At 59.6% G+C, this 20,531-nt stretch overlaps 3 protein-coding genes across 5 annotated transcripts; all 3 read left to right on the forward strand.

Moving 5' to 3' along the window:
- The first annotated feature begins 60 nt into the window (after positions 1-60).
- On the forward strand, positions 61-3,654 carry DRAP1 (DR1 associated protein 1). 3 transcript variants are annotated; one of them, XM_075526127.1, is made up of 7 exons: positions 62-245; positions 921-993; positions 1,233-1,326; positions 1,628-1,747; positions 2,103-2,193; positions 2,642-2,721; positions 3,154-3,425. In XM_075526127.1, the coding sequence occupies exons 1-7, from the start codon at positions 204-206 to the stop codon at positions 3,278-3,280; spliced, it is 627 nt and encodes a 208-aa protein (XP_075382242.1). In that variant the 5' UTR covers positions 62-203; the 3' UTR covers positions 3,281-3,425. The 3 variants fall into 3 exon arrangements, with proteins under 3 accessions (XP_075382239.1, XP_075382242.1, XP_075382241.1); XM_075526126.1 differs by having other exon boundaries at positions 63-245; positions 2,639-2,721; XM_075526124.1 differs by lacking the exon at positions 2,103-2,193 and having other exon boundaries at positions 61-245; positions 2,639-2,721; positions 3,154-3,654.
- A 2,983-nt stretch (positions 3,655-6,637) lies between these two features.
- On the forward strand, positions 6,638-11,835 carry LOC142421465 (solute carrier family 22 member 6-A-like). Its single transcript, XM_075526107.1, has 10 exons — positions 6,638-7,291; positions 7,706-7,809; positions 7,915-8,069; positions 8,799-8,967; positions 9,052-9,175; positions 9,261-9,376; positions 9,769-9,983; positions 10,677-10,785; positions 10,895-11,098; positions 11,512-11,835. Exons 1-10 carry the CDS (start codon positions 6,638-6,640, stop codon positions 11,591-11,593), a joined length of 1,932 nt encoding a protein of 643 aa, XP_075382222.1. The 3' UTR covers positions 11,594-11,835.
- Positions 11,836-13,103: 1,268 nt separating this feature from the next.
- Positions 13,104-17,357, forward strand: LOC142421461 (solute carrier family 22 member 6-A-like). The gene is made up of 10 exons (XM_075526103.1): positions 13,104-13,469; positions 13,938-14,041; positions 14,129-14,283; positions 14,364-14,532; positions 14,915-15,038; positions 15,603-15,718; positions 16,031-16,245; positions 16,495-16,603; positions 16,693-16,896; positions 17,273-17,357. Exons 1-10 carry the CDS (start codon positions 13,104-13,106, stop codon positions 17,355-17,357), a joined length of 1,647 nt encoding a protein of 548 aa, XP_075382218.1.
- The last annotated feature ends 3,174 nt before the right edge of the window (positions 17,358-20,531 follow it).

Genomic DNA, 20,531 nt, shown 5'->3' on the forward strand with positions numbered 1-20,531 from the left:
ACTGAGAGCCGTGCGGCCGGGGCGGAGCGCCTGCCGGAAGAGGCGGGGCTTCGTCCCGGAAGGGGCGGGGCGGGCGGCAGGCCGCGGCGGAGCGGAGCGGGACCGGGGCGGGCGCCGGGAGGCGGCGGCGGCGGCGGGAGCGGCCGGGAGCGGCCCAGCGGGGCTGGGGCCGGGCCCGAGCGGGATCCAGCAGGGTCGAGGCGATGCCGAGCAAGAAGAAGAAATACAACGCGCGGTTCCCGCCGGTCAGCGGAGAGGGCCGGGCCCGGGGGGGCTGCCAGCACCATGGCAACGGGGAGGGGTGGGCGTTCCCTGTGGTGCTTGGGAGGGGCGGGGCTTGGGGCGGGGCGGGGCTTCCTTGAGGTGGAGCCTGAGGGGGTTCTGAGAGGGATGGGGTGGGGTCTCGCCGTGCACAGGGGTCATCCCCACCGGGGCGTGGTCTCGGGGAAGGGGCGGGGCTTGTGTGAGTGGGCGGGGTCTGTGTGCATGGGGCGGGGTCTCACCCCCCTTCCTCCTTTCTGGGCCCAGGTGAGGGGATGGAGCTGGGGGGGTGTGGCCTCGGAGGGGGGCGGAGCTTGACGTGTGTGGCCTCGGGGCGGGGTGTGATGGAGTGGGTGGGGCCTGTGTGCAGGGGGCGGGGCTCTTTCTCCTTTCCAGGTGCAGGTGACAGGATGGAGCTGGGGGTGTGGTCTCGGGCAGGGGGTGGGGCTTGAAGGGCATGGTCTTGGATGGGGCGTGGCTTGCTGGAGTGGGCGTGGTCTGTGCAGGGGGGAGGGTTTATCCCCTTTCCTCTTTTCCAAGCCCAGGTGAGAGAAGGGAGTTGGGGGGCGTGGCCTCTGATTGGGGCTGGGGGCGTGTTCTGTGCGGGGGCGTGGCTTCTCGGGGGCATGGCCGTGCCTCAGTTTCCCTCTTCCCTGCAGGCGCGGATCAAGAAGATCATGCAGACGGACGAGGAGATCGGGAAGGTGGCGGCCGCCGTCCCCGTCATCATCTGTATCCTCCCGGACGCCTGGGACCCCCCAGGGTCCCCCCCACCCTGGATGCCTGGGTCCCTCCTTGGCCACTTGGGCTCCCCCTGGCCATTGGGTAGCCCTGGGTCCCACGGTGTATGGGGCGGTGGGGTGCCCCAGATGTTGGGGAAGGGGGCCCAGATACTTGGGTCCCCCGGGGTTTGGGGAGGGGTGGGGGCGGGGCCCGGACGCCTGGGTCCGTGGGGGTCCTTAGCAGCGCAGCCCGGGCGCTGGAGCTTTTCCTGGAGTCGCTGCTGCGGAAGGCCTGTCACGTGACCCAGTCCCGTAACGCCAAGACCATGACCACCTCCCACCTGTGAGTGACCCCCCCCGAGGCGCCTGGGTCCCCTTTGGGGGTGGTGAGGGTCCCCCGAATGCCTGGGTCCCCTTCAGGGGGTTGGGGAAGGGTCCCCCAGACACCTGGGTCACCTTTGGGGGTGGGCGAGGGTCCCCCGGACACCTGGATCCCCCTTGCACTCCCTGCCTCAGTTTACTCGCTCTCCCCAAAGACTCATGGAAGAAATTGGTGCTAGGGGTGGGACTTAGCACTGAAGGGTGGGGCTTGTGGATGGGTGTGGCACATGGGCGTGGCCTTCTGAGGCCCCACCCTTTTCCAGGAAGCAGTGCATCGAGCTGGAACAGCAATTCGACTTCTTGAAGGATCTGGTGGCGGCGGTGCCCGACATGCAGGGGGAGGGCGAGGAGCCCCACGGCGAGGGCGAGCGGGGACCCCGAAGGTGGGCTGGATGCCTGGGTCCCCCCCCCCCCCGCATACCTGGGTCCCCCCCAGCACCTGAGGTCCCGATGTGGGTGCCACAGGGATACGGGAGGGGGTGACCCCTGGATGCCTGGGTCCTCAGGGAACAGGGGGCAGGGTCTGGGGTGGGGGGTGGGGGTCCCGCAGACACCCGGGTCCCCTCCCCGAATGCCTGGGTCCCCCTTTGACACCTGGGGTCCTGATGTGGGTGCTGCAGGGATGCAGGGTGGGGGCGTCACCCGGATGCCTGGATCCCCTGGGAATGGGGGGTGCGGGGGGTTCTGGGGGGTCCCCCGGACACCTGGGTCCCTGACGGGGGGTGGGGTCTGTTACAGGGGTCGTCGCCCAGGTGCCGGCCGGAAGAATGGGGGTCCCGGGGCAAAGGGGAAGGACCCCAAACAGTCTGGGACGGACTCGGAACAGGAGGTGGGGGGGGCAGCACCCAGACGCCTGGGTCCCCTGGGGGTGGGGGTGGGGGTGGGAGGGGTCCCCTTGGAGGTGGGGGGGTGCCCGAATGCCTGGGTCCCCTGGGCGGGGGGCAGTGCCCGGACACCTGGGTCCCCTGTGTGTGTGTGGGGGGGCTCCCCTTGGAGGTGGGGGGGTACCCAGATGTCTGGGTCCCATGGTTTGGGCCCAGATGCCTGGGTTCCTTGAGGGTGGGGGGTCCCTGGAGGGTTTGGGGGGGCCCCTTGGAGGTAGGGGGAGCACCCAGATGCCTGGGTGCCCTGGGGATGGGGGTGGGGGGGTACCTGGACACCTGGGTCCCCTGGGGGGTGGAATTGGGGTCCCCTTGGAGATATGGGGGGGTGCCCAGATGCCTGAGTGCCCTTGCTGTCATCGTGTCGTGTCCCCCCCCCATCCTCCCCCCAAGGAGGACTCTGAGGACAGTGACAGCGACGGGGAGGAAGAGACGCCGCAGCCCCCCCCACCCCGACCCCCCCTCAACTTCACCAGGTACCCGCCCGGACACCTGGGTCCTTTTTTTGGGGGGGGAGGGGGCACACTGGGATGCCTGGATCCCTTTTTGGGGGGGGGCACATGCAGACACCTGGGTCCCTTCGAGTGTGGGGGGGCACACCCGGACGCTGGGTCCCTTTTTTGGGGCGGAAGGGGGGCACACCCAGACGCCTCGGTCCCTTGTGGGGGGGGTAGGGTGAGGACACCCCAAAACCTGGGTCTTTTGGGGGGGAGGGGGAGGAGTTGGGTGTAGCCCCCCTGGGATGCCTGGGTCCCTTTTTTGGGGGGGGGGGGGGGGTGCCCCAGGATGCCTGGGTGTGGGGGCTTGAGGGGGGGTGAAGCGGGACCCCCCTGGATGCCTGGATCGTTTGGGGGGGGGTGAAGCAGGACCCCCCTGGACGCCTGGATCCACCGACCCCTCTCCCGCAGCCCCGGGGTGCCCTTCGCGCCGCTGGGACCCCCTGCGCTCCCGGGGGGGCTCCCAGGGGGGCTCCCCCCAGCCCCCGGCCCCCCCCGCGCCCCCGAGGAGGAGGAGGATGAAGACTACGATTCCTAGTGCCCCCCGCCCCTTGGTTTTTGCCCGTTTTCCCAGGATTTCAACCCATTTCGAGGCCAGGTGCCACGTCCCAGTATGGTCTTACTGGGAGCATGGGCCTCGGACCAGTTGGGGGCTGGGGGGCGGTACTGGGAGCACTGGGAGCCCCCCCCCCCCGCCCCGCGCCGGGTTGAGGGCACTGGTGTAATGAGTTGTGACCGTTCTCAGGCGGGAGGGGGGTGGGGCTCAGCCTGGGTGCCTGGGTCCCCCCTCCCGGATGCCTGGGTCCCCTTTTTGGGGAGGGGGGGGGTGGTGGTGGTGGTTTTGGGGCCCTTTGGCGGCTTTTAACGAGTCGGGGGGTTTTGTATCGGCTCAATAAAGTTCCCGTTTCCGTATGCCTGGGTGTCCCCCCCCCCCCCCCGACGCCTGGGCCCCCCCCGCGACGCCTGGGTCCCCCCCCGACGCCTGGGCCCCCCCCCCCCCGACGCCTGGGCCCCCCCCAGACGCCTGGGTCCCCCCCGGTCCTGGGTACTTGGTTCCCTTCTCGACCACTAGAGGACAGCAGAGACCCTATGGGACCAGCCAAGCGTTCTATAGGCGCCTATAGGAGCCTCTAGGAGGACTTTAGGATCTATAGAAGTCTATTGGGGGGGTTATAGGGATTTAAAGGAGCCCATAGGGGAGTCTACAGGGACCTGTAGGAGCTTTTAGGAGGGTTTATAGGGACTATAGGGTTTCCTAGGAGGTATAGCCATCTATAGGAGCCCGTAAGGGGGTTTATAGCAGCTTATAGAAGTCCGTAGGTGGTCTATAGGGGCCTATAGGAGCTCGTAGGGGCATTTTAGGGACCTATAAGTGGGTTTATAGGGCTGCAGGGGACCTACAGGATGCTGTAGGGGGCCCATAGGGGATACGAGGGGGCTATATGGGTTTGTAAGGGTTTATAGGGTACTATAGGGAATCTACAGGATGTGTAGGAGTTTATAAGAGTCCACAGGAGGTTGTAAGGGTCTATAGAAGCACATAAGGGATCTATAGATATCTGTAAGACATGTATAGAGACCTGCACGGCATCTTGGAGGGGCTCGATAGGGAGTTATAGGCAGCCTATAGGGTCCCACAGGAAGTTTTGGAGGGGCTGTGGGGGATCTGTAGAAGGCTAATGGGCCGCTATAGGCGTCCACAGGGGCCTGGGGGAGTCTCTAGGGACCTATAGAGTCCCTATAGACAGTATTGGGGTCATGTAGGGGTTGCTTGGGGTCTATAGCGGGGCCAACAAATGGGTCGGGGGGGTCCTAAGGGGGTGGGGGTTGATCTATAGGGGTCCTACCCTATAGGGGCTCTATAGGCCCCCTCCAGGCGCGTGTAGGGCCGGCGGGCGGGGGGACCCAGGCGTCCGGTGGCCCCAGGCGTCCGGGCGCCTGCGGTGCTGGAATCCGCCTCCTCCCCCCCGCCCCCCCCTTGGCCTAATCCCGGTGACACTTTAACCAAAAGAGCCGCTTTTCGCCTTATATAACGGGGCCAGCGGCTGGGGGGACCCTGGGGACGGGGACGTCACCCCAAGGAGGCCAGGTACCGACAGCGGCAGTGGGACGGGGTGGGAACCCTGAGGGGCACGGTAGGGACGTGGGATGGACTGGGGGCGTGGGGACAGGTTGGGGACATCGCGGAGGGGACGTGGGATGGGTTGGGGACATCGCGGAGGGGACAGGGAGACAGGTTGGGGACGTTGAGGGGCGTGGTGGGGTCATGGGATGGGTTAGAGACATTGGGACAGGTTGGGGACATCGCAGAGGGGACCTGGGATGGGTTGGGGACATCAGAGAGGGGTTGGGGACATCACAGAGGGGACGTGGGATGGGTTGGGGACATCAGAGAGGTGACTGGGATATTTGGGGCCCCTGAGGGGCACGGTGGGGATGTGGGATGGGTTGGGGCCACCAGGAGAGGTTGGGGACATCGCAAAGGGGATGTGGGACGAGGACATCGTGGAGCAGAGAGTGGGACAGGTTGGAGATGTTACGGAGGGGACATTGAGGAGGAGCATGGTGGGGATGTGGGACAGGTTGGGGACATCAGGGAGGGGATGGCGGCATTGGACTAGCATGTGAGGACAAGTAGGGGACATTGAGGGGGGACCAGGGAGCGGGTCAGGTTGGGGACATCACGGAGGGGATATGGGATGTGCTGGTGACACAAGGTGGACATCAAAGGGTTGGGGACATCGAGGAGGGGTTGGGGACCAGGGGACATTGGGGACACCAGAAAAGGGTACATGAGGACGGGTTTGGGACAATGAGGGGATGGGGACGTTGGAGAGGGGACATGGGGTGCCCTGGGGAGCAGGGGACACGGGACCAGGACGTGCTGGGGACATCAGAGAAGGGACCCTTCACCTTGGGGACACGGGAGTCACAGCTGGCCGGATGTCCCCGTCCCCAGGGAGCCGCACTGAGGTGGAGCAGGGACAGGGACACGCTGGGAGGGAATGGGGACATCAGGAGGGGTTGGGGACGTGTGACGCAAGTGGTGACACCGTCCCCATCTGATCTGTGTCCTTGGTGGTCACCATGTCCCCACGCTGTGTCCCTGCAGTCCCTGTCCTTGTGCCTGCCCCGAGTCCCCTCCCCATGTCTGACCCATGCCACCATGGTCCTGTGTTTGCCCCATGTCCCCGTCCCCACATCTTTGTCCCCATCCCTGTGTCCGCTGTCCCCCATCCTGGTGTCCCCATCTCAGTGTTCCTGCTAGTGTCTGACCCGTGTCCACACAACACTCATGTCCCATGTCCCCATGTCCCCGTGGGTGGCAATGTCCCCTATGATGGTGTCCCCATGGGTGATGATGTCCCTGTGGGTGATGGTGTCCCTGTGGGTGATGGCATCCCTGTGAATGACAGTGTCCCAGCGGGTGGTGTCCCCATGGGTGATGGTGTCTCCATGGATGGCTGTCCCAATGGGTGACGGTGTCCCCATGGGTGGTGGTGTCCCCATGAGTGATGGTGGTCCCCATGCCCTGGTGTTCCTGTGTCCAACGGTGTCCCTAGGGGTGATGGTGTCCCCATGGGTGATGGTTTCCCAACGAGTGACAGAGTCCCTGTGGGTGATGGTGTTCCCCATACCCTGGTGTCCAGCAGTGTCCCTGTGTCCAATGCTGTCCCCGTGGGTGGTGGTGTCCCCATGGGTGGTGGTGTCCCCATGAGTGATGATATTCCCCGTGCCCCCATGTCCCTGTGTCTGATGGTGTCCCTGTGGTTGACAGAGTCCCAATGGGTGGTGGTGTCCCCATGAGTGATGATGTTCCCCATGCCCTTGTGTCCAGTGGTGTCCCTGTGTCTGACGGTGTCCCCCGTGGGTGACGGTGTCCCCGCACCCCAGGATGCCATTTGGGGCAGTGCTGGCGCAGGTTGGGGGGCTGGGACGCTTCCAGGTGCTGCAGACGGCGCTGCTGGCGGTGCCCATCCTGCTCATGGCCAGCCACAACCTGCTGCAGAACTTCACCGCCGCTGTCCCCCCCCACCGCTGCCGCATCCCCGGTGTCACCCCCGGTCCCGGTGTCACCCCCGGTCCTGGTGCCACCCCAAGTGTCTCCAGTGCCACCCCAGGGCCACCCGGAGCCACCCCTGATGGCACCTCAGCGGCCTCTGATGGCACCTTGAGGCCCTCCAACACCATCCTGAGGTCTCCTGATGGCACCTTGGGGTCCCCTGATGGCAACTTGGGGTCCCCCGATGGCACCCACATCCCTGGTGCCACCCATGTCACATTTGATGGCACACCGGGGTCTCCCGATGGCACCCATGTCCAGCCTGATGCCACCTTGTGGTCCTCCAATGGCACCCTGGGGCCTGCTGGTGCTACCCTGGGGTGGTCCAATGGCACCCTGGGGCCACCCGATGCCACCCTGGGGTCCTGCCGGCGCTACGTGGCCTCGTCCCCTGCCAACGGCAGCACCGGTCCCCGGCCCACCGAGCCCTGCCACGATGGCTGGGACTACGACCGCAGCATCTACGTGGCCACCATCGTCACCGAGGTGGGGACAGGGACATGGGGACAGGGGAGGGTGAGGTGGGGAGGGGTGGAGGATGGAGGGTGGGAAGATGACCACAGTGGCCACCAGCATCTCCAAGGTGGGGGCGGGGGGCAGGGATGGAGGGATGGAACCCAATGGAGATGGAGGGGTGGAGGTAAAGTTATATGGCGTTGGGAGAATGGAGATGGAGCCGTATGGAGATGGGAGGATGGAGGTAGAGTCATATAGGGTGGGGAGGATGGAGGTGGAGCTGTATGGGGATGAAGGGATGGAGATGGAGCCGTGTGGGGAAGATGGGGCTATGGGGACGATGTGGGATGGAGGTGGTGGAACGGATGGATAGATGGAGAGGAGAAAAGAGTGATGGGTGGAAGGAGAGGACATGTTGTCCTCACCTCATCTCCATCCCCGTAGTGGGACCTCGTCTGCAGCTACCGGCAGCTCCGGCAGATGGCCCAGTCCATCTACATGGCTGGGGTCCTGGTAGGCGCCCTGGTCCTGGGGGGCCTCTCGGACAGGTAAGGGCAGCAAAGACCCCTCCCTGTGCCTCAGTTTCCCCATGGGCCATTGGACAGACCATCACCCAGTGGCACCCAGTGACACCCAGTGCCTCCCTGTTGCAGGTTTGGGCGCAAGGCCATGTTGATGTGGTCCTACCTGCAGCTGGGGGTGATGGGGACATGCACGGCCTTTGCCCCCAACTACGCATCCTACTGCGTCTTCCGCTTCGCCGGTGGCATGGCCCTCTCCGGCTTCGGCCTCAGCATCGCCTGCCTGGGTGAGGGGACAGGGATGAGGATGACCACGGGGACCTGGGGGGGACAATCAGCATGGCCACGGATGGGGACAACCCAATGGCTGTGGATGAGGATGTCCCAATGACCGTGGGTTGGGACATCACCGTGGCCATGCAGAGGGACATTGCTGTGGCCATGGACGTGGATGTCCCCAACGACCATGGTTGGGGACAGTGATGAAGATGGCCACGTGGTTCCGGGTGGGGACAATCAGCATAGCTGTGGATGGGACAACCCAATGGCCATGGATAGGGATGTCCCAATGGCCATGGGTGGGGACATCACCGTGGCCATGCAGAGGGACATTGCCAAGGCCATGGATACGGATGTCCTCAACGACGATGGCGGGGGACAGTGATGAGGATGGCCACGTGGCTCTGGGTGGGGACAATCAGCATAGCTGTGGATGGGAATGACCCAATGACCATAGATAGGGATGTCCCAATGGCCATGGATGTGGACATCACCACGGCCATGGAGAGGGACACTGCCATGGCCATGAATGCAGATGTCCGCAACGGCCATGGTTGGGGACATCCCCCTCTCTACAGATGGAGACGTCCCTATGGCTCCTGATGGGGACATCACCATGGCCATGGATGGGCCTCTGTGGTGCAGATGCATCTGGACATGATGGGGAGGCCACATTCACAAGGAGGGCCATGGAGGGGGGAACACCAAGTCAGCCGTGTCCCCATGGTCCCTTGCAGTGGTGGAGTGGATCCCCACACCCTACCGTGCCATCACCGTGGCCATCACTGGCTTCGCCTACACCCTGGGCCAGATCCTGCTGGCTGGCGTGGCCTACACTGTCCCCCACTGGCGCTGGCTCCAGCTCACCGTCTCCCTGCCCTTCTTCGTCTTCCTCCTCTACTCCTGGTAGGATGCTTGGATCCCTTGGGGAAGGCCATGGGGACATGTGAGGCTCTCTCCGTGCCTCAGTTTCCCCCTCGCTGACGGCAGGTGGTTGGCTGAGTCTGCCCGTTGGCTGGTGCTCTCGGGGAAGGCCGAGAGGGCCGTGAAGGTCCTGCAGCGAGTGGCCAGGATTAACAAGAGAAAGGAGGAAGGGGAGAAGATTACGGTGGAGGTATGGTGGCCCTATGGTGGTGGTGGGGTGTCTTGGTTTCCCACCCCTGTCCCCCACCAACCTCTCCCATTTCCCCCTCTCCCAGATCCTGAGGTCCAACATGAAGGAGGAGTTGGCTGGTCTGAAGTCCTCCTACACCATCTCCGACCTGGTCCGGACCCCAGTCATCCGCCACATCTTCTTCTGCCTCTCCATCGTCTGGTGGGGCTGGGCTGGGCTGGGGAAGTCTGGTGGGGATGAGGAGGAGGAGGGAGGGATAGGTGAGGGGGTGCAGGGATGGAGAGGTGGATGGAGAGTTGGAGGGATGGTTGGAAGGCTGGCTGGCTGGATGGTTGGATGGATGGATGGATGGAAGGACGGAAGGATGAATGGTTGGCTGGTTGGAAGGGTGGATGGAAGGGTACATGGACAGATGTATGGATGGGTGAATGGAAAGATGGACAGCTGGACAGACGATCAGTGAATTCAGCCATCCAACTGTACCACAGCCCTCTTCTCCTCCATCTGAGATCCCTACCCAGTCCCATGTGATGGTGACATCCCAGGGAGGTCACACCACCTCGAGGTCCGTGCCTCTCTCTGCCCTGCTCCAGGTTCTCCATCAGTTTCTCCTACTACGGGCTGGCCATGGATCTGCAAAACTTTGGTGTCAGCATTTACCTCATCCAGGTGATTTTCGGCGCCGTTGACTTCCCGGCCAAAGTGGTGGTGACCATCTCCCTGAGCTACATTGGCCGGCGGGTGTCACTCATGGTGGCCCTCTTCTTGGCGGGACTGGTCATCATTGCCAACATCTTTGTCTCCACAGGTGGGTGTGACATGGTGATGGGGGTCTTCTGCACTGCTGTGTCCATGTCCCCACCAGTCCATCACACAACTCTGCTTTGCTCTTCACCCATCCCTCCCTTCTCCAGCCATTGAATGACACACCTACCTACCTCTCCATCCATCTCTCCATCCTTCTCACCACCCACCTATCCATCCCCCCACTTACCCACAGGATGGTTCAGGTTGGAAGTGACGTCTGGAGGTCATCTGGTCCAACCCTGCTGCTCAAGCATGGCTACCTAGAGCTGGTTGCCCAGATGGCTTTCGAATATCACCGAGGATGGTGACTCACCATCTCACCACCCATCCATTCATCCATCCATCTCACCACCCAGCTATCCATCCCTCCACTTACCCACAGCTTGGTTCAGGTTGGAGGTGACCTCTGGAGGTCATCTGGTCCAACCCTCCTGCTCAAGCAGGGCCACCTAGAGCTGGTCACCCAAGACTAGGTCACCCAGATGGCTTTTGAATATCACCAAGGATGGTGACTCACCATCTCACCACCCACTTTCCACCCATCCATGTCTCCAACCATCCATCCAATTACTTATCTAGCTATCCATCTATCCATCCCTACGTCCTCCCTTCTTTCTCCTTCCCACCGTCATCCCATCCCTGAGGTGGCTCCTGCCCGAATGCAGAGTCCACCCCATCCATCTCTCTGCCCCAGAGCTGCAGACGGTGCGCACGGCGCTGGCCGTCATCGGCAAGGGTTGCCTCTCCGCCTCCTTCAACTGCGTCTTCCTCTACACCACCGAGCTCTACCCCACTCCCATCAGGTAAAACCCCATCCCCATGACCCCGCAGTGGGGCAGGTCCCCCATCACCCACCCATGACACCCCCAAGGTGGTCCCTACTCCGTGTTGACCCCCGAACGGTGCCGGCAGGCAGACTGGGCTGGGCTTTGGCAGCACCATGGCCCGAGTGGGTGGCATCGTGGCGCCGCTGGTGAAGATGATGGATGAGTACTACCCCTTCTTGCCCCCTGCGGTCTATGGGGTGGCCCCCGTGGTGGCAGCCGTGGCGGCCGGCTTCCTCCCAGAGACCCTCAACACGCCACTGCCTGACACCATCGAGGAGGTGGAGAGCAGGTGGGCATGTGGCAGGAGGGGATGGATGGATGGATGGATGGATGGATGGATGGATGGATCTAGTGGTAGATGAATGACTGGATTTTGTGGATGGCCGGAGAGATGAACAACTGGATGGACATGCTGAGGGATGGAGGGGTAGGTTGGTAGGCAAAGGGGGTGGGATTTTGGATGGATGATGGTTGGATGATGGATGGATGGATGGATGGATGGATGGATGGACGGACTGAAAGATGAAGGGGTTTTGGATGGATGGACAGATGGATGTGTTGAGGGACAAGTGGATGGGTGTGTTGGCAGAAGAATGAGCGATATGAGTGGCTGAATGGCTGGACAGATGGATGGACACGGTGCAAGCTGGCCTGCTTCCTGCCATGCCTCACAGACCCTCCTCCTCATCTTCCTCCTTCCAGGGCCAAACGGAAGAAGACGGATGACCCCAAAGAGAAGATCCCCCTCCAGCCCCAGGACAAGGCCCCACAGAAGGAGGCCTGAAGGATCACAGGGTCTGTGGGGGGACAGCACCCTGCGCCCGGCCACCAGCAACCACCCTCCCCCATGGGTCCCAGCAGCCTTGTTTTGGGGATGGGTACGAATTTGCTGCCTGCCCCACAGCTGGTGACCTCCCTGTGTGGGGCAGGGGAAGTCCTCGGAGGAATAAAGCTCTGCTGGGGACAGCGTCTCGGGGTGTTATCTGAGCCCACCCAAGGTCACCTCCAATAAGATGACACCCAATAGCCACGTCCAAGGTCACCTCCAATAGGACAATGCCTAAGATCTCTGTCCCTGAGGTCACCTCCAATAAGATGGCACCCAAGAACACCACGTTGGAGGTCACCATCAATAAGATGACATCTCATAACCTTGTCCCCAAGGCCACCGCCAGTAAGATGACGCCCAAGAACCCCCATGTTGGAGGTCACCTTCAATGACACCTCATAACCTTGTCCACGAGGTGACAATGCCTAAGAACCTTGTCCCCGAGGTCACCTCTAATAAGATGATGCCCAAGAACCCCCATGTTGGAGGTCACCTCTAACAAGACAGTGTGCAATAACTCCAAACACACCCAACTCTTGTCCTGGGATGGGGTCCCCCAAATCGCAGAGAAGGGGGGAAAGGGCAAGGAGCTCCCAAATCCCACCCCAGCCCCCTCCCAGCAACCCGTGGGGCTGCCACCGTGATGCCCCTTCCCCGACTTCCCTCCCCTGGGCCACCCTGGCCCTTGCTCCCACTGCTGACGTGTCCCTTGGCCCCATCAACCCCCTCATTGGCCTGACCCCATCAAAAATTAACCCCCAGCTTCCCCAGGCAGAGAATGCGCTGACCCGAGCAGGACCACCTCCGTCAGCACCTTTCGGTTCCCTTTCGACCACAAAAATCGCTAAAATTTAACCCAACGGGGCTGGCAAAGGCCATACATTGGCCCAAGCCAGGAGATCCCCCCCCCGTCTCCAGGATGCCCACCTGAGGGCACCCCCATGAGCTGGATGAAGGAGGTTGGTCCCAGATGGCCCGTCTCCAAAAGCCACCTTTTCCCCTCAAAAAAGCAACTCTGGAAAAATAATTTTTAAAAAGATAATTATTTGTTTTCTTCCTGCCTCAGATTGCTCCAGTTTTGCCCAATTTTGGGTGTTTTGGTTTGGTTTTTTTTTTTTTTTGCTGCCACGATGAGGGGAGGGAAGTGCTGCCAGTGGATTTGGCTCTGGCCACCCTTTGCTGGCACTTGGTGGCCCCCTGGACACCGCTGTGCTGCCCTTGCCTGCCTTTGCCTTCTCCTGCTGGAAAAAAAATCACCAAAAAATCCCACCCCAGATGTCAAACATTAACCCAAAACAGCCATTGGCCGGGTTATATAGGAGACCGTCCCTGGTGCTTGTGGAGTGAGGACACTGCGGGAGCGAGAGAAGCCTTTTTGGGGTGAAATCCAGCCCTTTTGGGGCTCTGCGAGTGTGGGGCAGGTGTGCATGGCTGCAGGGCGTTCCCGGGGTCTCACAGTGGCAGTATGGCTTTTGCCAGCCTCCTGGAGCACGTGGGGGGCATGGGACGCTTCCAGGTGGCCTCAGTGCTCCTCCTGGCCTTGCCCGTCCTCATGATGGCCAGTCACAACCTTCTGCAGAACTTCACAGCTGCCACCAGCGACCATCGCTGCCGGCTTCGTTGGGAGGCCAACGCCACTGGCCTCGACCCCCAGGACCTGCTGAGGGTCTCGGTTCCCCACAGTGAGCAGTGCCGGCGCTTCGTGACACCACAGTGGTGGCTTTTGGAGGCCAACGGCTCAGCTCCCAACAGCAGCTGGCCAGAGACAGAGCCCTGCCGCGATGGCTGGACCTACGACCGCAGTGTCTTCACCAGCACCATCATCACTGAGGTAGGACGGCAGCAGCAGTGGGGTAGGATTTGGGGCTGGTGGCACATTTCACCCTGTGTGCGGTTCCCACCTTGAGGCACCAGCGAAGGGTCCGCTGTCATCACGGAGTTGACTTCTTCCAACTGGAGCGTCTTCCCCACTCAACCCTTGGTGGAGGCACTCAATGCTGTGAGAGCTCAGGACAAGAAAGGGGGGGATGAGGAAGTTGGTGGCCATCAACAAGGGGGTCAAAAAGGGGCCAGATGACCCCCACAATGAGCTTCCAACCACGGGGATGCTGGGAAGGGTGGCCAAGTGTTTAGTGGCCACCTTCTTCCTCATCTTCTTGGTGTTTCCATTGGCCATCCGTTGGCTGTTGTGTTGGATCAACCCTACCATCCACCACGGCCAGTTTGGGGGGGCAGGAGGGAGGCCAGAGGGGAGCCCCCCCCGACCTCTGTCCCACCCCATATCCTTGCCCCTCGGCAGTGGGACCTGGTGTGCAGCTCCCGGGGTCTGAAGCAGTTGGCCCAGTCGCTCTACATGGCCGGCGTCTTGGTGGGCGGCATTGTCTTCGGGGGTCTCTCGGACAGGTGAGGGGGGACACCCCATCCCTGTGGGGAGGTGGGGCAGCATCATGGGGGTTGTCTCACCCCCACTTCCTCCTCCTCACCGCCCAGGTTTGGCCGCCGGTCACTGCTCACCTGGTGCTACCTTCAGATGGGCACCATGGGGACATGCTCCTCCTTCGCCCCCACTTTCACCGTCTACTGCATCTTCCGCTTCCTCACAGGCATGGCCTTCTCCGGCATCGTCCTCAACAGCGTCTCCCTCTGTACGTGGCTACCACCAGCCCCACGGTACCAGCCCTGGGCATGTTCCTGGTTTGCTCCATGTCTCTGTGTGTCTCAGCAGCTTTGGAGTGGATGCCCACTCGCACCCGGGCGCTCGTGGGGACCTTCATGGGTTACTGCTACACCACCGGGCAGTTCCTGCTTGCTGGGATCGCCTATGCCATCCCTGATTGGCGCTGGCTGCAGCTCACTGTGTCGCTGCCCTTCTTCTGCTTCTTCCTCTACTCATGGTGAGGAGGAGAAGGGGGAGGAATGGAGTCGTGGATGGAGGGATGGATGCAGGGACGGACAGATGGAGGTATGGATGGATGGAGGGATGGTGAGATGGATGCATGGACAGATGGAGGTGTGGATGGATGGAGGGTTGGTGGGCTGGATGGATGCATGGAGGGTTGCACGGATGGGTGGGTAGAAGGAAAGGTGGGTGTAAAGATGGATGGATGGATGAATAGAAGGTGCAAGAGTGGATGGAGGGTTGGATGGATGGAGGGCTGGATGGATGGGTGGAAGCATGGAGAGATGGCTGGGTGGGGACAGAGGGGTAGATCACTGGTGGCAAGGTCAGATGGATGGTGGGATGATCCTTGGGTCCTGTCCCCATCTCCTCCACAGGTGGTTAACAGAGTCAGCTCGCTGGCTGGTCATGGTGGGGAAGTCCCACCAAGCCCTGAAGGAGCTCCAGAAAGTGGCCAGGATGAATGGGAAGAAAGAGGAAGGGGACAAGCTCGATATAGAAGTAAAAGGCTCTGGCCGGGTCCCCTGGGTCGTCTCTGGAGTGTTTCATAGGGGGTGGGGGGGGAAGTGACCCCACTCTCCTGGCCCTCATGTAGAGGGCCAACAATGGGGCTCCCCTGTACCCATCTTTCCAGTCCTTTAAACAACCATCCATCCCTGTAGACAACTGTCCATCCATCACCACCTGCATCCATCCATCCCCTTATACAACCATCCATGTCCATCTCCATCATCTCCATCACCTCCATCTCCATCCATCCCATCCATCCGGCCCCTTTTACAACCAACCAACCATCCATCTATCCACCATCTCCATCCCCCGTATCCGTCCGTCTGACCATCTGTTCCGTCCGTCTGGTCCGTCTGACCATCCATCTGTTCGTCCGTCCCTCCATCCCTCCTCCCAACCACCCTCCACCCATCCTGCCCAGGGCTTAACCCCCGCCCCCCGCCCCCCCAGCTCCATCCTGGTTCCTCTCTCTGCTCCTTCCACCCCTTCCCCTGCAGCAAGAAGAGGGACTGCAGCACCCCGTCCCCACCCCAGAGCCCCCCCCTCTCCCTCTAGGCCTTGAGGTCCTACATGCAGAAGGAGATGGCTTCATCGAGGAGTCACCACACGGTGGTTGACCTGGTCCGGACACCCGTCGTGCGCCGCATCTCTTGTTGCCTCTGCTTTGTGTGGTATGCCTGATGGTGGAGAACATCAGTGGGTAGTTGTCCATCCATCCCCCCAGTCACTGATCCATCCATCCTGCTATCCACCTCTCCACCCATCCCCAAACACCCACTTTAGCTGGGTCCTTATTGGAAAGGGAAACTGAGTCACGGTGCAGGACTCAGTCAACAGAGGTCTCTTGGCCCACACGTGCTCCAGGAAGGGACACAGATCTCCTGGCTGGATCCCACAGGCCAGGGGATGGCGTGTGACCCCCATATCCCACTCCACACCTCCCACTGGTGATATTTGCCCCTCCTCACCTCTTCTTGGCCTAGGTTCTCCACCAGTTTTGCCTACTACGGGCTGGCCATGGACCTGCAAAACTTTGACTTCAACATCTACGTGATCCAGCTTGTCTTTGGGGCTGTGGACATCCCAGCCAAGCTGGTCTCCATCTTCACCATCACCTTTGTGGGGCGACGCTTCACCCAGTCCGTTGCCCTCATCCTGGCTGGCTTGGCCATCTTGGCCAACATCTTGGTGCCACGAGGTGAGGGCTGGGGGTGGTAGCCATGGTGTCCCTTTCATCTTCAGCCCATAAGGCACCATCTGGGTGGGCCAAAGCAGTCTCAACCCATTAACACAACTCTCAGGCTGAGTGATTTTAGCTTTTCATGGGCTTTTTGCCTGAAATCCTGGTGTCTGGGGTCTCCTCTCTCCATTACCCGCTGTCAACCCAACCCAACTCCAACTAGTGACACCAAAGTGAGTCCCAGGCATTCTGTCCACATCCCCACAGACCTGCGGACGCTCCGTACTGCCCTGGCCGTCTTCGGGAAGGGTTGCTTGGCCGCGTCCTTCAACTGTGTCTTCCTCTACACGGGTGAGCTCTACCCCACCGTTATTCGGTAAGGAGTGGGGGGTCCAGGTTGAGGGAGGTGATGGGGTGGCCATGACCAAGCAGGCTGGTCCCTCAGAGCCCCTCGGTGTCCCACAGGCAGACAGGCATGGGGTTGGCCAATACCATGGCCCGTCTGGGCAGCATCACAGCCCCCTTGGTGAAGATGGCAGGTGATGTCTTCCCCACGTTGCCCTTCATCATCTATGGGGCAGCTCCTGTGGTGTCGGGGCTGGTGGCCGTCTTCCTGCCAGAGACTCGGGACACGGCACTGCCTGAGACCGTGGAGGACGTGGAGGGCAGGTGGGATTGGAGGGACTGAAGGACAAGGGGAAAGACAGATGGATGGTGAGGAGGGACAGATGGATGAGTGGACACAGGGATGGGTGGTGGGAGAGAAGTATTGGTTGGACATGGGGATGGATAGATGGAGGATTAGTTGTGTGTGGGGATGGATGGATGGACAGGAGTGGATGGGATTGGACAGAGATAGGTGGATGGATGGATAGGAAGAAGAGTACGGCAATGGATGGATGAAAGGATGGACAGACCGATGTCTATGAAGATGGATGAATGGGTGATGGATGAACAGGTCAATGGGGAAGGAGGGGGAACAGCAGCAGGAAAACCCACCTGACCTGCCAGAATTGCCCCCACCCCATCCTCCCTCTTCTGCCAGGACCCAGCCCCAGAAGGATGAAGCCAAACATCTCCAGGTGCCACTTCAGTCCACCCAGCCCAGTGGCACCACGGGGCCCTGCTAGTGCCGACCACCCTGAGGGACCCCCAAATCCCCCCAGACCTCAATGTACCCAGCGGATGAAGGAGCAGGAGTGGGGTTGGGGGGGTGCATCCCCCCTCAGAAGAGCAAAAAGGACAGCGATGACCATGGCCACCCTCTTGCATGGCCAAGGAGGGAACCCAGGCATCCTCCTCTCCATGCAGAGTTGGGGGATGGTGGTGTGTCGTCCCCCCCCCCAAATGCCGCTTTGCAGGATGGTTTTTCTGTGCTGGAATAAAAACAATAAAAGCAAAAATCGCATGAAATGCAGCTGGTGGGAGGGTGGAGGGGTGGGGGTAGGGTGTGTTTTCCCACGGCCACGGGGGGTCCCGCGCAGCCTGGCCATCCCACCCCGAAGGCAAATACGGGACCCAGCGGGGTGCTGTGGCCTCGGCATCACGTCCCCCCTCCACTGTCCCCTCCTCCCCTCTGCCTGTGCTGGAGCTGCAAGGGAGGGAGATTCACACTCAAGAGCACAGGAAGGACCTAGGCATCCTGAGAACCCACATTTCCGGGTGCCTGGACACCCCAAGTACCCAGGCATCCCAAGGACCCCGGTGCCCAGGTGCCCAGGCATCCCAAGGACCCAGGGATCCCAAGGACCCAGGCTTCCAGATGCCCAGATGTCCCAAGGACCCAGACACCCTAAGGACTCATGTGTCCCAAGGACCCAGGCATCCCAAGGACCCAGGGATCCCAGAAATCCAGACATCTGAGTGCCCAGACGTCCCAAGGACCCATGGATCCCAAGGACCTGAGCATCCAGCCACCCAGCACCCACTGGACCCTCCTCTCCAACCACCCAGCCAGTGAGGACCCAGGCATCCTGCCCCGCAAGTCACCTCCGAAGTCACTTGGTTGCTGCCCCTTCCTGCCTACGCTCTGCTGCCTCCTGCTGCCCTCCTGCCCGGGGTCCAAGGGGCTCCCAGCGATCCAGTTCAGGGCCCTCAGGGACTTTGCCCCATGAATTGTTCACCATGGATGGTGAAAACAAGCCGGGGGGTGCTGCGGGGGTCCCCATCCACCTGGGGTCGGGGGCTTCCTTGGCGAGGAAGAGGATGGAGAGGATGGGATGGTCCCAGGGAGCCCGTTGGGCATCCCTGGTTGGGGACCGGCATGGCCAGCACCAGCATTTCCGCCTGACCATCATCTCCACCGACCCATAGCAGGGTCTGGTCCCACCGGAGTCAAACATTAACCAGGACTGGGGGTGGCTTTAAATAGGAGTGGGGACAAGGATGGGGACAGGGACAGGGCTGTGGCCATGGGCAGCCGTGGGGCTGAGGGGTGGTAACTGCTGGCAGACGGCTCCGGGGAGCAGGATTTGGTGCTGGGAGAGTTCGGGCGATAGCTGGAGCGACAGACAGGTGAGTGGGTCAATACAGAGATGAGTGCATTGATCTCAGGAGAGAGAGAGGCCAATGGACTGGTCAAGAGAGAGATTAAAGCTCAATAAATTGATCAATAGAGAGAAAGACTGATCAATAGAAAGATTATAGATCAAGAGAATGATCAATAGAGAGATTAAGATTGATACATTGATCAATAGAAAGATTATATGTCAATAGGTTGAGATTAAATATCAATAGATTGATCAATAGAGAGAAAGACTGATCAATGGAAAGAGTATAGGTCAACACATTAATCAATAGTGAGATTTAAGTTCAACAGATTGATCAATAGAGAGCAATAGACCAGTGACTAGACAGATTAAGATGATTATGTTGATCAATAGTGATATTAAAGCTCAATAGATTGATCAATAGAGACCGATAGACCAGTCAATAGATACATTCAGGTCACTATAGTGATCAATAGATTATAAGTCAATAGGTTGTTCAATAGAGAGAGACCAGTAGATCAATCAATAGAGAGATTAAAGGTCAATAAATCAATCAATAGAAAGATTATAGGCCAATAGACTGGTCAATAGAGAGATTAAGATTGATACATTGATCAATAGAAAGATTATAAATCAATAAATTGATCGATAGACCAATAGATTGATCACTAGAGAGACAGATCATTAGATTGATTGGTGGATCATGGTTCAATAGATTCATCAGTAGAAAAATACAGACCAATAGATGGATCAATGATTAGATTATAGATCAATTTATCGGTAATAGAGATGCACAGACCATCAGATGGATCAATAGAGATGCTGTAGAACAATAGCTTCATCCACAGAAACATATAGACAATAAATTAATAAATAGAGAGATTATGGACTAATTGATGACCAACACATTACAGATAATAGAGATCTAAAGATCAATAATTTATCAATAGAGAAAGAGCTCGCTGGATTGATCGACAGGGAGACCAATAGATCAATCAATAGAGAGGGGGAGATGAATAGATTGATCACTAGACCTATGTGGATTAGCAGATAAAGCAATTGATTGATAGGGTGAGGAGTCAATAGATGGGGCAGAGGGACAAGGGGGCAGATCCACCAGCTGGATGATGGTTGGCATGGACAATAGAGAAATCCATCAATTGATTGATCGATTGATTGACCAAGGGGTGAAGGAGGGCTGGAGAAAGAGAGAGTGGGAGTGGCAGAGGGAGGGAGGGACAGAGGGATGGACGGAGGGACAGCGGGTGGCCAGAGAGACTGAGCCGGAGACCGAGAGAGCGGCAGAGAGGAAGAGGAGCAAAACAGCAGGTAGGGATCGATTGATCACGAGGGATCGTTGGAGGGATGAACCTACTGAGAGAGTGGTAGGACAGAAGGGAGAGAGGATTGATCGATTGATTGACTGATCAACCAGTAATGTGGGGGGAGGGAGGAGGAGGAGGAGGCAGGAGAGCAGCGAGATAGCAAGAAATAAATAATCAGTGATTGATAGGTCAATAGAGACTGAGACTGGTAGAATGATAGATTGATAAATTAGATTGATAGATCGATAGATTGATAGACTTGACAGATTGATAGACTGATAGATCAATAGACACCCCAATAGATCAATAGACTGATAGATTGATAGTGACACTGATAGATTGATAGAGCGATTGGCAGATCAATAGACTGATAGATCGATCAATTGATAGAGGCACTGATAGATCGATCAACTGATAGAGGCACTGATAGATCAACAGAACAACCAATAGATCAATAGATCAACAGAAAGACATAGATTGGTACATTGAT

The sequence above is a fragment of the Mycteria americana genome, chromosome 30, assembly GCF_035582795.1.
Source record: "Mycteria americana isolate JAX WOST 10 ecotype Jacksonville Zoo and Gardens chromosome 30, USCA_MyAme_1.0, whole genome shotgun sequence".
In the NCBI taxonomy this organism is placed as follows: domain Eukaryota; kingdom Metazoa; phylum Chordata; class Aves; order Ciconiiformes; family Ciconiidae; genus Mycteria; species Mycteria americana.

Coding starts and splice junctions, on each gene's coding strand:
- DRAP1 (XM_075526124.1), top strand. CDS start 204: ATGCCGAGCAAGAAGAAGAAATACAACGCGCGGTTCCCGCCG. Junction 246..920: donor ACAACGCGCGGTTCCCGCCG/GTCAGCGGAGAG, acceptor TCTTCCCTGCAG/GCGCGGATCAAGAAGATCAT. Junction 1,327..1,627: donor ACCATGACCACCTCCCACCT/GTGAGTGACCCC, acceptor ACCCTTTTCCAG/GAAGCAGTGCATCGAGCTGG.
- LOC142421461 (XM_075526103.1), top strand. CDS start 13,104: ATGGCTTTTGCCAGCCTCCTGGAGCACGTGGGGGGCATGGGACGCTTC. Junction 14,284..14,363: donor CCTCAACAGCGTCTCCCTCT/GTACGTGGCTAC, acceptor GTGTCTCAGCAG/CTTTGGAGTGGATGCCCACT. Junction 14,533..14,914: donor TGCTTCTTCCTCTACTCATG/GTGAGGAGGAGA, acceptor TCTCCTCCACAG/GTGGTTAACAGAGTCAGCTC.
- LOC142421465 (XM_075526107.1), top strand. CDS start 6,638: ATGCCATTTGGGGCAGTGCTGGCGCAGGTTGGGGGGCTGGGACGCTTC. Junction 7,810..7,914: donor CTGGGGGGCCTCTCGGACAG/GTAAGGGCAGCA, acceptor TCCCTGTTGCAG/GTTTGGGCGCAAGGCCATGT. Junction 9,984..10,676: donor CAACATCTTTGTCTCCACAG/GTGGGTGTGACA, acceptor TCTCTGCCCCAG/AGCTGCAGACGGTGCGCACG.